Below are 14,333 nucleotides of genomic sequence, written 5' to 3'. Positions count from 1 at the left end.
TGTGTGTGTGAGTATTTCTCTTGCTTTGTCTTCAGATTTACTAGTCTTTGGCAGCATCTAATCTGCTCTTAATCCCATGCGTTGTATTTTTCATGATAGTGCATTTTTCGTTCGTGGAAGTGCAGTTTACCATCCATCTTTCACTGTCTTTCACTTCTCTCGTTGCATTCATGTTTTCTGTAATTTCTTGTTCTCCTGGTGTTGGGTCATATTTTTCTGCTTCTTTGTATGACTGGCAGTTTTTGTTTTTTGTTTTCTGATTGGCAGTTTTTGGCTACATGCTGGACATCGTGTTTTATGGGTGCTAGATTTTGTTGTTTCCTTTAAATATATTTGGGTTTTGTTCTAGAACATGTTTAAGGCACTTGGAATTTTTAAGCATTGCTAGAGTGGGTCTGGACGGCCTGGGACTGTGGAGACAGACCTCGCTGTGAGGACTTGACTCACGTCACTGTATTAAGGGGTCATTCCCCTCTCCCAGTGGACTCTCTGGCATTTTGACAGTTGTTTTACCTTCTTCTTTCAGTGGTTCCCACTAGTGAACCAGTGGAAAAGTCCCACTGGTTTTCTCACACATGAGAGCATCAGTGCTCAGAAAAAGTCTTCAGGAGACCCTGTGCAAATTTATCACAAGGTCAATATGGTGGGATAGTGGCTTATTTCTTTTGTCTATTTTGAAATAGTGAATTCTTGCTTTCTATTGGGTGATAATGATTTCATAATTACTGTGGGGCTCTTCTTAATTCCAAGCCTTCTTTATTCATTTCTGCTGCTCTAGCAGCATCTTTTAATTGTGTGCTTAGATTCTTGTGTGCTGGTTTTTAAGATGTACTTAAAGTTCCTTTGTGTTTCCTAGTGTTTATGCTTATTTCTCTTTGTTTCAAATGTTTTTGCTCTTTGTTGGAATCAGAATAAAGGACCCACATGTTGTATACTTCATCTTTTAAGATAGTTCTGAAAATAACCTAATTTTCAGTAGAAATCTTTGTAATAACTTGGCCAGGTGTGGTGACTCATACCTGTAACCCCAGCACTTTGGGAGGCTGAGGTGGGTGGATCACGAAGTCAGGAGATCAAGACTAGCCTGGCCAACATGGTGAAACCCCGTCTCTACTAAAAATACAAAAAGCAGCCGGGCATGGCGGCATGTGCCTGTAGTCCTAGCTAGTTGGGAGGCTCAGGCAGGAGAATTGCTTGAACACGGGAGGTGGAGGCTGCAGTGAGCTGAGATTGTGCCACTGCACTGCAGCCTGGGCAACAGAGCAACACTCTGTCTCAAAATAAATAAATAAATAAAAAGAAATCTTTTTATAACTTGTCTTTTTCTTGTTAGTTCTGAATTGACTTGATAAGCCACATACTATCTATCGTAGAGTTAAAGGTAATTGTATTAACTATTTTTCTGTAGTTTTTTTATATTGAAAGTAATCATTGTTATAAAAATAATACTATATGAATGTTTGAAAATGCGGGTAACCGTTTTTAATTAGAAAATGAAATTTAAAATGCCACATTTCTGTCATTCAGAAGTTGCCACCATTAACATCGTATTGTTTAGCTGTTTATTTCTGTATGTTATCGTTCTTCCCATGAGATTGTATTGATTAGCTATTTTATCACTTGCTTTTTTCACTCTCTTCTGTCTTGTCATGTATTACATGTTCACCTTATTTAATACACAGTCCATACTCAGATTTCTTCAGTTTTACCCAGAACTTTTTTTTGTTTGTTTGTTTTTGTTTTGAGGTGGAGTTTCACTCTTATCACCCAGGCTGGAGTGCAGTGGTGCAATCTCGGCTCACTGCAACCTCTGTCTCCTGGGTTCAAGCAGTTCTCCTGCCTCAGCCTCCCGCGTAGCTGGGATTAGGAGCACCCACCACCATGCCCAGCTAGTTTTTGTATTTTTAGGAGAGACGGGGTTTCACCATGTGGCCAGGCTGGTCTCGAACTCCTTACCTCGGATGATCCGCCTACCTCAGCCTCCCAAAGTGCTGGGATTACAGGCGTGAGCCACCGCACGCGACCCCCAGAACATTTTTTACACTCGGTTTATGTAAGCCAGAAACCGTGTGGACCCTGTTACATCTAGTGGTTGGGTTCGCAGTGCTTTCCCTTGGCCAGACCAGCCTCTTGTCCTGCAGAGATACCCCTCCTTCCAGATCTGTCTGGTACTTTCTTGTAGTGTTGTTTCAGCTTAGTCCCCTGTCCCCTGAGCTGCTTTTAAATGAGAACTTCTACTGAAAGGCCCAGTTGATTCAAGTTAAGCATTTTGGGCTAGAATATATATATGATGTTCTGTGCTGCTTGTGTCACTTCAGGGACCCCAGTCATATTTTGTTGCTTCACTACAGTAGGTGGCAGTCTGGTCTTTGTGTGTATTACATTCTTTCTGTGGCCTGGAATGGAATGCATTTAACAACTGTTGATAATCCTGGTCCTAGATGGTGGTTTTACTGGGGGACTTGCTGTGAGTGAGGTCTTTCTGATTCTGTCACTTGTGGATTGTTAGCAGACTTTCTTCTGTAAACTCTTGTTACTCAGCAGTTGGGACTGTTTGGTTTCTCTGGGAAAGGCAGGATAGTTTTATCCTTTTCAAAGTGAGTAGTTAGTTAACCTTTCCAAATGGTGATTCGTGAAGTGCCTTTTTTTCTTTCTTGAGCACTTCTGTGGCTCTCCTGTGACTTCGTGTGTTTGGGTCTCTCCAGCCGTTTGTCTTTCTGATGCTCAAATGTTACAGCATCCAGGTGCTCCTGGTGCTCTTGTCATGACCCCTCCCCTAAAGGGCCTGTGAGGGTGGGTCCCTTCTTTGAGCATTTGTGTCATTTGTTTTTGAGCATTTGTACTTGTACTTTTCTGTAGGTTCTGAAGTTGGCGTCGTGAGCTAATTCTGAATGCACTATTACCTCACAGGACTGTCCACACCATGCGATTATGGACTTGATACCTCTTTATGCTCACTTCTTAATACAGTTTGCACTTTTAAACAAGTGAGCTGTGCTGCACAGGTGAAGTGCTTTGTATGACTACACTTTCTACACGCTTTGGGAAGTAGCTGAGAGCAAAACGGGAGTAGATTTTTACTTCTTTCAACTCAAGAAAAGTAATCTCGGGCCACATGGACTTTAAAATTTTAGATAGAAATGGAAAATGTTTTTCTTGTACGCCTTCTCACTTAGTGTCTGATTTTCACTTTTTAAAACATTGTTATTTAAAACCTTCTGCTGCCCTGCATCTGGATTCTGCCCCAGGCCTTGTTGTTGTTCTCTCTCTCCTGTCCCCTCCCTGTCATGTTAGCCACCCCAGCCCCCTGCCCACGTCACGCTCGGGTCAGGCAGACACAGTTGGAGCTCTCTGCTTTATACTCCTTTACCACTTCACGGTTATTATTCATAGCACCTATCACCCATGAAAGCAGTCTTTTCTTGTGAAGAAAAATTTTACAAAATATCGGCGTTTCTCAATTGTGAAACTCTGTGAGGTTGGGATCACATCTGTCTTATTCATGGTTGGATCCCCAGAGTCCAAAAGGAAATATTTGAGGGTTGAATTAGTGATGACTACAAAAGGATGAGGTAGATTCCTGTTCTGTGGAGCTTGTAATTATTTTGTCTTAGGCCATTTTACCTGAATGCAAGGTGGAGGCCTTCCTTCTACCTTTCCTCCCTTCCCTACCTGCTGCCGGCAGGCTTTGGAAGTCAGCCGTTGAACCCCTGCTCTGAGGATGCTGCTCCTGTGGGAGGTCTCGGCTCATGCATTTCTGGCCTCTGGACCCCTTTCTAGGACCTGCGTGCTCCTCTTCTCTCCGTGTTCACCTGCCCCTGAGAGTCTCCAGTATGCACTGTGTTTCTCACACTGCTGCCTCTTTCAGCTGATGGTGAGGTTTGTCCTGACACCGTTGTCTACACTATAGGTCTTTTGCATAGTTTTCTCTCTCTAGCAAGTGTAACTTTTTGAGTGTAAAATGATTGATTCCATCTGAGGAAAAAACCCTCTACATGTTCTAGATCTTTAACTGCTTTGAAAAATATTTAAAGAGTAAGATAAAAATGCTTTTCTTTCATTCCCTAAGACAAATGGATTGAACAATAGCAGTAAGGTATAGTTTAAAAAGAGTGTGTTCAAGATGAAGATTCTTTTTTTTTATTTAAGTTCTAGGATACATGTGCACAACGTGCAGGTTTGTTACATACGTATACACGTGCCAATACTAGGCAGCCATAAAAAGGGATGAGTCATGTCCTTTGTAGGGACATAGATGAAGCTGGAAACCATCATTCTGAGCAAACTATTGCAAGGACAGAAAACCAAACACCACATGTTCTCCCTCATAGGAGGGAATGGAACAATGAGAACACTTGGACACGGAGCGGGGAACATCACACTCTGGGGCCTGTCGTGGGGTGGGGGGAATGGGAGAGGGATAGCATTAGGAGAAATACCTAATGTAAATGATGAGTTATAAATCATGCTACTATAAAGACACATGCACACGTGTGTTTATTGCGGCACTATTCACAGTAGCAAAGACTTGGAACCAACCCAGATGAAGATTCTTTTACTTTGAAGTACTTTTTTGTTTCTTTATATGTACTCATGAAGCTACATGGGTTTTAGAATCCTTACGTTTAGGCTTTGCATACGTATAAAGGATGTAGATAGTTACTTGTTGGGAGGTCTCCTCTGTTTATTTCTTATGAATCTGTAATTTTGACTTTGATTATTTCAACCTTTTCCTCATTCTCATACTTAAAGGGTACTCCATCAAAACTTGCTGAGAGCTTTATAGTCTGTCTATATCCAGGGGTTCTGCATCTGTTGATTAAACCAGCTGTGGGTTGAAAATATTTGGGGGAGAAAATGGATGGTTGCATCTGTACTGAACATGTACAGACTTGTTTTCTTGTCATTGTTCTCTAAACAAGGTGAGTAGGAAGATGTGCATAGGTTACATATGTGCAAGTAACTGCATGATTTAACATAAGAGGCTTGAGCAGTCTTGGATTTGGTGCCTCCAGGTGGTCGTGGAACCAGTCCCCATAGCGAGGGGTGACTGCACTTTCATTTCTCTCTTCCCCTGTGGATTTCTAAGGTACCGAGTAATCTCATCAGGTTCGTTCTTTCCTTTCCTTTCCTTTTCCTTTTCCCTTTCCCTTTTCCTTTTCCTCTTCTTCCTTTTCTTTCTCTTTCTCTCTCCCCTTTTCCCTCCCCCTCCCCCTTTCTGTCTCTCTCTCTTTCTCTCTCTCTCTTTTTTCTTTTCTTTTTCAAGAGTGCCCTGCTCTGTCTCCCAGGCTTGAGTGCGGTTCACTGCAACCTCCACTTCCCGGGTTCAATCAATTCTCCTGCCTCAGCCTCCCGAGTAGCTTGGAGTACAGACCTGTGTCACCATGCCCAGCTAATTTTTGTATTTTTCAGTAGAGATGGAGTTTTGCCATGTTGGCCAGGCTGGTCTCGACCTCCTGGCCTCAAGTGATCCACCCTCCTCAGCCTCCCAAAGTGCTGGGATTACAAGCGTGAGCCACCGTGCCTGGCCTTATAATCTCATCAGGTTGTAATTAAATATTTCTTTATCTTCCGAATTTACATATTGTTCTTTCTCTTTTTTTCTCCCTTTTTAAAAGGACCTTAAAAGCTTTGATCCGGGAGAGAAATACTTTCATAACACATCGTGGGGAGATGTTTCTCTCTGGGAACCTTCTGGAAAGAAAGTGGTATGTATTTTTTGTATTTGTTTTTCATGTTTCCTCAAAAGTGAGGAATGAATGTAAATGTGGTCTAAAGAACATCACATGTATTGGGGTTGCTGGTGAGTGAATGGGGAGGAGGGATAATGCAACCTTTCAGAGAAGTGGCAAGAAACCAAGTATAGTGTGTGGTGAGGCAGGGTTACTGATGCTCTGAGAGTTTTCTGTGTGCAGAGTTGATACAGTGATGCAGTGAAACTATTGTTTGTCCTTGATTATAAGATGTCATTGCTGTAAGAAGGACATTTGATTTAATAATTGTTCTGAGTAAAACAAAATGCCACTGCATTAAGTGCATACCGTGAATGTACATCTTGGTTTCAGAAACTGAAATAAAAATGTAGACTCTGAATCAAGGAACATTTTAAGTAATTAGAAACCTCAAACTTTTAAGCAAATTCAGGCTAAAACATGAGCCATACTGCTGAATTCTCATCAAAGTGTTTTCTGGGACACCTTTTCTGCCACCAGTTGTTAGCACCTTCTTCGGTATCAAACTCAGCTCATCCCAGACTTGACTTGGCTGTACCCTCTCACCAGCTTCTGTTGTCAAAGTCACGCTGGCCTTGGGAATTTGGGCTTTAACATATTTCAGTAATTTAGTCGTTGTCAGAATTTTTTTTATTTTTATTATTTTTTGGGGGACAGGGTGTCACTGTTGCCTGGGCTGGAGTCCAGTGACGTAATCTTAGCTCACTGCAGCCTTGACCTCATTGGTTCAAAGTGTCCTTCCCCTTCAACCTCCTGAGTAGCTGAGACCACAGGTGCATGCCACCATGCCCGGCTAATTTATTTTTATTTTTATTTTTTGTAGAGGTGGGGTCTCACTGTGTTGCTCAGGCTGTGCTTTGTCAGAATTTTCTGTAAAGATAAGTTTTATTAGCCCACTTTCTTTGAGTGCCGTTTTTCAGTCTGTGACCCGACACTCTCCTCTCTACCATGAGATGCAAGATTCCTTGAAACCACTGTGCTTTAGTTGTCCTTCACCTGAGCACAGCTTGTGGCTACTACAGGATGCCTCATTTAGCAGATCTTGACTTCATGAATCTTAAGCCTCATTGATTTTTCTCATCTGAATTCTTAAAATATCTTATAATGTAACTCCAGTTACTCAGGAGGCTGAGGCAGGAGAATTGCTTGAACCGGGGAGGTATAGGTTGCAGTGAGCTGAGATGACGCCACTGTGCTCCAGCCTGAGTGACAGAGTGAGACTCTGTCCAAAAAAAAAAAAAAAAACCTGAAGAATGGAAGTGTGTGTGTGTGAGTGATAATGAGCACACAGATTTAGGAAAGGATGAGAATTAACCCTTGATCACTGTGATAGTGCCACAGTGAGCTCGGGGGCTTTAAATGAAGCTAGGTCTTGGCTTCCTTGTTTGTGGAACTGGGGAGCGGGTGTTTTGTGGTTCATCAGCTCTGGGTTCTCAAGACTCTGTCATGAGACCAGAGATTTCAGTGTGCTCTCAAGTTATTGCAAACCAGCAAGTCTTACTGGATGTTAGAACAGAGTGCACCCTGTTGTATGAATGTGTTTTTAGGCCCCGAACTTGTTAAGTTCCCCAAAACGTGCCTTAAATAGAAATTCCATATGGTCAGTGTTGCGTTCTGTGGCCTTATCCTTATGTTAGGGTCATCCATAGTGTGAGTTTAGGCTTAGTTGCACTTTCTTTACTATTTATCAGATAGTTTATTGGGTACTTGCATGGGCCAGACACTGTCCATTTGACTCCTACCTTCTCTAGAAATAGGGGAAGTAGAAAGATAGTAAAACAGTTTGAAAGTTCGGTTAGTTGTGGATAAATTCCAGAGGTTTTAGAATTTGGAGCAAAAATAACATTGGAATTAAGAGAAATGGGATGAGGGGGAGAAAATACTTTCTCTTGTAGAAAATTAATGAAGCTTTTAAAATTGATGCTGTTAATAATTCAAAGTACAGGACTAAGTAATTGTATTTGTGGTTTTAGTGGATGACTTAGAACAAGGGTCAGCAAATCGTGAGTGTGAGCCAAATCCTAGATGTGTATGAATTAGCCACGACCCATGAGCTAGGAACAGTTGTTAGGCTTTTAAATGCTTAAGAAAAAAATGACAATACTATTTTGTGACATGTGAAAAGTATATGAAATTCAAGTTGGTGTTTGTAAATAAAAGTTTTATTGGAACATAAATTACACATTATTTTGGGGACTTTTGTACAACAATGGCAGTGCTGAGGAGTTGCCACAGAGACTGTACTGTATGGGCCACAATCCTAACATAAGCATTCTCAGGCCCTTCACAGAAAAAGCTTACCAACCCCTGGGTTAGAAAACACTAAGTCAGGTTAAATGCCTAGCACATTAAGAGAAAAGGGGTCAAGTCCTCAGGGACTGTGGAAGGTTAGCATCTGACAGTTTATTCAACTTTGCTTAAGGCTTTCTTTTCTTTTAACAGAGATACCGAACAAAGCCATACTGTTGTGGCCTCTGTAAATACTCTACAAAGGTGCTTACTTCATTCAAAAATCATTTACATCGTTATCATGAAGATGAAATTGACCAAGAGCTGGTGATCCCTTGCCCAAACTGTGTATTTGCATCTCAGCCCAAAGTTGTGGGAAGGCACTTCAGAATGTTCCATGCGCCTGTCCGGAAAGTTCAGAACTACACAGTGAATATTTTAGGTGAAACTAAATCATCTAGGAGTGATGTGATAAGTTTCACATGTCTAAAATGTAACTTTTCAAACACTTTGTACTACAGCATGAAGAAGCATGTGCTGGTAGCCCATTTTCACTACTTAATTAACTCCTACTTTGGCCTGCGAACTGAGGAAATGGATGAACAACCGAAAACTAACGATACTTTTTCTATAGAGAAGATCCCACCACCTGACAAATATTTCTGTAAAAAGTGCAACGCCAATGCCAGCAGCCAGGATGCATTAATGTATCACATTTTGACATCAGACATACACAGAGATTTGGAGAATAAGCTTAGATCTGTGATTTCAGAACATATTAAGAGGACTGGACTCTTGAAGCAAACGCACATTGCTCCAAAACCAGCGGCACATTTGGCTGCACCAGCAAACGGCAGTGCTCCAAGCGCTCCAGCGCCGCCTCCTTGCTTCCATCTTGCTTTGCCACAGAACAGTCCGAGCCCAGCCGCAGGACAACCAGTGACTGTGGCCCAGGGTGCCCCTGGAAGCCTCACTCATTCCCCGCCTGCTGCTGGCCAATCCCACATGACTCTGGTCTCCAGCCCTCTGCCCGTGGGCCAGAACAGCCTCACCCTGCAGCCCCCAGCACCTCAGCCCGTCTTTCTTTCTCATGGGGTCCCACTTCATCAGTCTGTGAATCCTCCTGTGTTGCCCTTGAGTCAGCCGGTCGGACCTGTCAATAAGTCTGTTGGAACTAGTGTCCTCCCCATAAATCAGACTGTCCGCCCTGGGGTTTTACCCCTCACCCAGCCTGTGGGACCCATAAACAGACCTGTTGGGCCTGGGGTTCTTCCTGTGAGTTCCTCTGTCACCCCCGGGGTCCTGCAGGCTGTCTCGCCAGGGGTGCTTTCTGTGAGTCGGGCAGTCCCGTCTGGAGTCCTTCCTGCAGGCCAGATGACTCCTGCAGGGGTTATCCCTGGGCAAACAGCCACCTCTGGGGTTCTTCCTACTGGCCAGATGGTCCAGTCAGGGGTTCTCCCCGTGGGCCAGACAGCTCCGTCACGGGTTCTTCCCCCTGGCCAGACAGCCCCACTGAGGGTTCTCCCTGCAGGCCAGGTGGTCCCATCTGGGCTGCTTTCTCCCAGCCAGACAGTCTCCTCCTCGGCTGTTGTGCCTGTAAACCAGGGTGTGAATTCTGGGGTTCTGCAGCTTAGTCAGCCTGTTGTGTCGGGAGTTCTTCCTGTGGGCCAGCCAGTGAGGCCTGGGGTCCTGCAACTCAACCAGACTGTGGGCACCAACATTCTGCCTGTGAACCAGCCAGTGAGACCTGGTGCTTCGCAGAACACCACCTTCCTAACATCAGGCTCTATTCTCAGACAGCTCATCCCTACAGGGAAACAAGTGAATGGGATTCCGACCTACACGCTGGCCCCCGTGTCTGTCACTCTGCCGGTTCCCCCCGGAGGCCTTGCGACTGTCGCTCCACCCCAGATGCCCATCCAGCTCCTACCGTCAGGTGCAGCTGCACCGATGGCCGGCTCCATGCCCGGCATGCCGTCTCCTCCAGTGCTGGTGAATGCTGCTCAGAGCGTGTTTGTTCAGGCCGCCGCCCCTGCAGCAGACACAAGCCAGGTGCTCAGACAGGCCAAGCAGTGGAAGACCTGCCCTGTCTGCAATGAGCTCTTTCCGTCCAACGTCTACCAGGTGCACATGGAGGTAGCACATAAGCACAGCGAATCCAAGTCTGGCGAGAAACTTGAGCCTGAAAAACTGGCAGCGTGCGCACCATTTCTAAAGTGGATGAGGGAGAAAACGGTGCGATGTCTGTCTTGTAAATGCTTGGTCTCTGAGGAGGAGCTTATACACCACTTGCTGATGCATGGCTTGGGGTGCTTGTTCTGTCCATGCACCTTCCATGATATCAAAGGTCTTTCAGAGCACAGCAGGAACAGGCACCTGGGGAAGAAGAAGTTGCCTATGGATTATAGCAACAGAGGTTTTCAATTAGATGTCGATGCCAATGGCAACCTGCTCTTTCCCCACCTTGATTTCATTACCATATTGCCAAAGGAGAAGCTTGGGGAGCGGGAAGTCTACTTGGCAATCCTGGCTGGGATACACTCCAAGTCACTGGTGCCTGTGTACGTGAAGGTGAGGCCTCAGGCTGAGGGCACCCCTGGGAGCACTGGCAAGCGAGTGTCCACCTGCCCCTTTTGCTTTGGCCCCTTTGTGACAACGGAGGCCTACGAGCTGCATTTGAAGGAGAGGCACCACATCATGCCCACAGTCCACACGGTCCTGAAGTCTCCCGCCTTCAAGTGCATCCACTGCTGTGGGGTCTACACTGGAAACATGACCTTGGCTGCCATCGCTGTCCATTTGGTGCGCTGCAGGAGTGCTCCTAAGGACAGCAGCTCAGACCTACAAGTCCAGCCAGATTTTATTCAGAACAGTGAACTGCTTTTAGTCAACGGTGAAGTGATACATGATTCCAGTTTTTCTGTTAAGAGAAAGCTGCCTGATGGCCACTTAGGGGCCGAAGACCAGCGGCGTGGGGAGGAGCAGCCTCCCATCCTGAATGCCGATGCAGCCCCAGGTCCGGAAAAGGTTACAAGTGTTGTGCCTTTTAAAAGACAAAGGAATGAAAGCAGAACAGAGGGACCTATTGTCAAGGATGAGGCTCTTCAGATTTTAGCATTAGATCCTAAAAAATACGAAGGCCGCTCTTACGAAGAAAAGAAGCAGTTTCTTAAAGATTATTTCCATAAGAAACCATATCCTAGTAAAAAGGAAATAGAATTGTTATCCTCACTCTTTTGGGTGTGGAAAATTGATGTGGCTTCATTTTTTGGAAAAAGAAGGTATATTTGCATGAAAGCAATAAAAAATCACAAGCCTTCTGTACTTTTAGGCTTTGATATGTCTGAACTTAAAAATGTGAAACATAGATTGAACTTTGAATATGAACCATAAAACTTGTAAAAAAGAAAAAAAAAGTAACTCTAAAGTAGTAGATAGATTTTTTCGGTTGAAATTTCACAGTGTTTTCCTCACTGTGTTGGTGAATCCACCTCAGTGGTCGCTGTGCTGCTCTGCAGAGTTACTTCAGGTGCTGGAGAGACCCCTGTTACCAGGAAGCCAGTAGTTATTTCACATCTATTGTTTCCTGCAGTTTGATTTGTAACAATTGTTTTCAGGTTTTTTTCTCTGTCATGTAAATGAAATCTTTTGATATTTCATGCACGCCTTGTTTTCCCAGTAGTGTCAGTATCGTATGGTAAGAAACTGAAATCTATAAATAATTTGCTTTTTCGTTTAAGGACATTTCAGCCTTTTTCAGAATACTTGATTTAACTGCGAGAGGAAGCATCGATTTCCTTCAGCTTTCCCTGCAGCAGCGGATGGTACAGTGAGTGTTCAGAGATGTGGGTACAAATCCCTGTGATGTATGTATAAGGCTCCTTGAGGATGCAGTGCATTAACTTACGCTGATTTATTTGTAAGATCTTAGATCTTTGCTTATAGATTATAATTTTGATCTGCATTTTTTTAGGTTTGTCCTAATGGCTTTTTTTTTTTTTTTTTTTTTTAAACCCATAACTCATAGAAAATCAAATGTTTTTATTTGTTAAAAGTAGACTGAATCTGACATCTGGTATGCTGGTATGTAGCTCATAAATCAAGAGTTATTTTACAAATAAATTTATTCTGTAGATGCAGAAATATTTTTCAGTGTAGATTTTCCCTTTCTTTTGATATGCTAAGTCATTTCTCCATTCAGAGGTAAAACAATAAATTTTTAGTGCCTTTAGAATAAACATTGAAAAAATGCACCCCAAAACTCTTCTCCTAACCTAACTACTCATAAACTAGTGAAAGGGAAGGACTATGATACTCAGGAATAAAATTATTGCCCCTGAGTGTGGATACTAACTTAAATTTCAGCACAGGTTTTCAGGGGACACGGTGAAGTTTGCAGACTGAGATTTAAGTCTCCATGGTTGGTACAGTAAGTCTTTGACCACATTTTCTGAAGGTCATGTTTAGTGGGGAAATGGGCTTTTCTCTAGCTGGTTTCGGCTGGAAGCTGTTTCCGGGTGGATGGGATGGCATGTTGTTAAAGAATCTCCATTGTTGTCACTGTCCTGTGGATGTTAAACCTCGTTTTTTTCCCCACATGATATTAAAAAAAACTTAAAGCACCAGAACCAGTCATGGAGACCAGCCAGTTGAGGTGGTGAGTCATATTTCTGGTGGTACACAGCAGAGGAGCCTGTTCACTCTATCTTTAGGTAGAAATATTTGGAGGATGTGACAGCCTCTAAGAGATACAATGTTACTATGTGGATTTTAAAAAATATAATACTTGCATGTAATTGCTATAATGTGCATATTTGAGGCAGTTGTGAAACTGGTTTGTGATTGTTGGTGTACTCTGTTGTAAATTCAAAGAGAGCTTGTTAAACTTTATTTTTTTTTTTTACCTATTGTTTTCAGAGTGTCTATTTTGAATTAAAATTTGTTACACTGCTGTAAATAGAACTGTTTAATTCTTTTAAAAGTTAAAACATTGCGAATCATAGGAATAACCTCAGTATGGGAATAGATACCACATTTATTTTTTGAAAAACCTTACTCGTCATTTGTGTGAAAATAAGAACATAATCCAAAAGGCCTAATTACTGAGGTCACAAAATAGGTGTGACTAGAGATTCCTGATGATTCTATACTGGTAGCCCGGAAAGTGCCAAAGAAGGTAACTGGGGTGTCGGTGCTGTGAAGTTTCCTTCGCTGAGGCTGTCGTTCAGGGTCAGTGTGGAGGAGGTGCTGATGAGGAGGCAGCTGCTGTCTGCCGTGGTTTAATCCTCACCTTTCTTTTGTCATGTACGTTAGGGTTTCCCAGCCTCAGCACTGCTGACATTTTGGGTCAGGTAATTCTTTGTGGTGGGTGGCTATTCTGTCACTGTAGGATGTTGAGCAGTGTCATTAGACACTAGTAGCACGCATGTCCCTACCTGCTCCCCATTGTGGCCACCAAAACTGTCATTGCCAGGTGTCCCTGGCAGAGCAGAATCTCCTTGTCAGAATCCTGGTAAAAGAGCTCTGATTTCTTGGTGCAGTTAGCTGTGGTAGAACTGTTCATGCTGAGTCTTTAATGTTATGCTAGTTACTGGTTACTAATTTTTTAGGATTAGAGATTAAAATTTGATAGAAGCTGAGCTTCAAAAAGCATATGTGGGAGTTCTTGCAAATGTAAGAAATTTGTTTAAAAATGAAAAATAACATTAATAGTTGTGAACAAAGTTTAAACTTATTAAATTTAGAAGGAAGGAGTTTTTTCAATACAAAAAGTTGTGTACTTTAAAATATTTAATCTACCTATGTAGCAGCAGCTTTAAAAATACTACACACTTGAGGCCGGGCGCGGTGGCTCAAGCCTGTAATCCCAGCACTTTGGGAGGCCGAGACGGGCGGATCACAAGGTCAGGAGATCGAGACCATCCTGGCTAACATGGTGAAACCCCGTCTCTACTAAAAATACAAAAAACTAGCCGGGCGAGGTGGCGGGCGCCTGTAGTCCCAGCTACTTGGGAGGCTGAGGCAGGAGAATGGCGTAAACCCGGGAGGCGGAGCTTGCAGTGAGCTGAGATCCGGCCACTGCACTCCAGCCTGGGCGACAGAGCGAGACTCCGTCTCAAAAAAAAAAAAAAAAAAAATACTACACACTTGAAATCTATTCAGGTAAAACACATTTAAATATAGCCTACTATTTTAGCTTCTCTGAATTTTGTTGCTCTTTTCATACTTTTTTTTTTTTTTTTTTTTTTTTTTTTGAGACAGAGTCTCGCTTTTTTGCCCAGGCTGGAGTGCAATGGCACGATCTCGGCTCACTGCAGCCTCTGCCTCCTGGGTTCAAGCGATTCTTCCCCCTCAGCCTCCCGAGTAGCTAGG

General features: G+C 43.3%; 1 protein-coding gene across 5 annotated transcripts in view; it reads left to right on the top strand.

The window, feature by feature from the left end:
• ADNP2 (ADNP homeobox 2) overlaps positions 1-12,918 on the top strand; it is a 29,669-nt gene extending 16,751 nt beyond the window's left edge. For all 5 annotated transcript variants that reach the window (XM_045378171.3, XM_045378173.3, XM_045378172.3 and 2 more), the window contains 2 exons: positions 5,619-5,708; positions 8,175-12,918. In XM_045378171.3, coding sequence (XP_045234106.2) covers positions 5,619-5,708; positions 8,175-11,354 — 3,270 coding nt within the window. In that variant the 3' untranslated portion in view covers positions 11,355-12,918. The remainder of the gene's footprint in view (positions 1-5,618; positions 5,709-8,174) is intronic.
• The last annotated feature ends 1,415 nt before the right edge of the window (positions 12,919-14,333 follow it).

This window comes from Macaca fascicularis, chromosome 18 (genome assembly GCF_037993035.2).
Source record: "Macaca fascicularis isolate 582-1 chromosome 18, T2T-MFA8v1.1".
NCBI classification, from domain to species: domain Eukaryota; kingdom Metazoa; phylum Chordata; class Mammalia; order Primates; family Cercopithecidae; genus Macaca; species Macaca fascicularis.
Note: the sequence above shows the minus strand (reverse complement) of the source record. Positions and strands in the feature narration are given on the sequence as shown.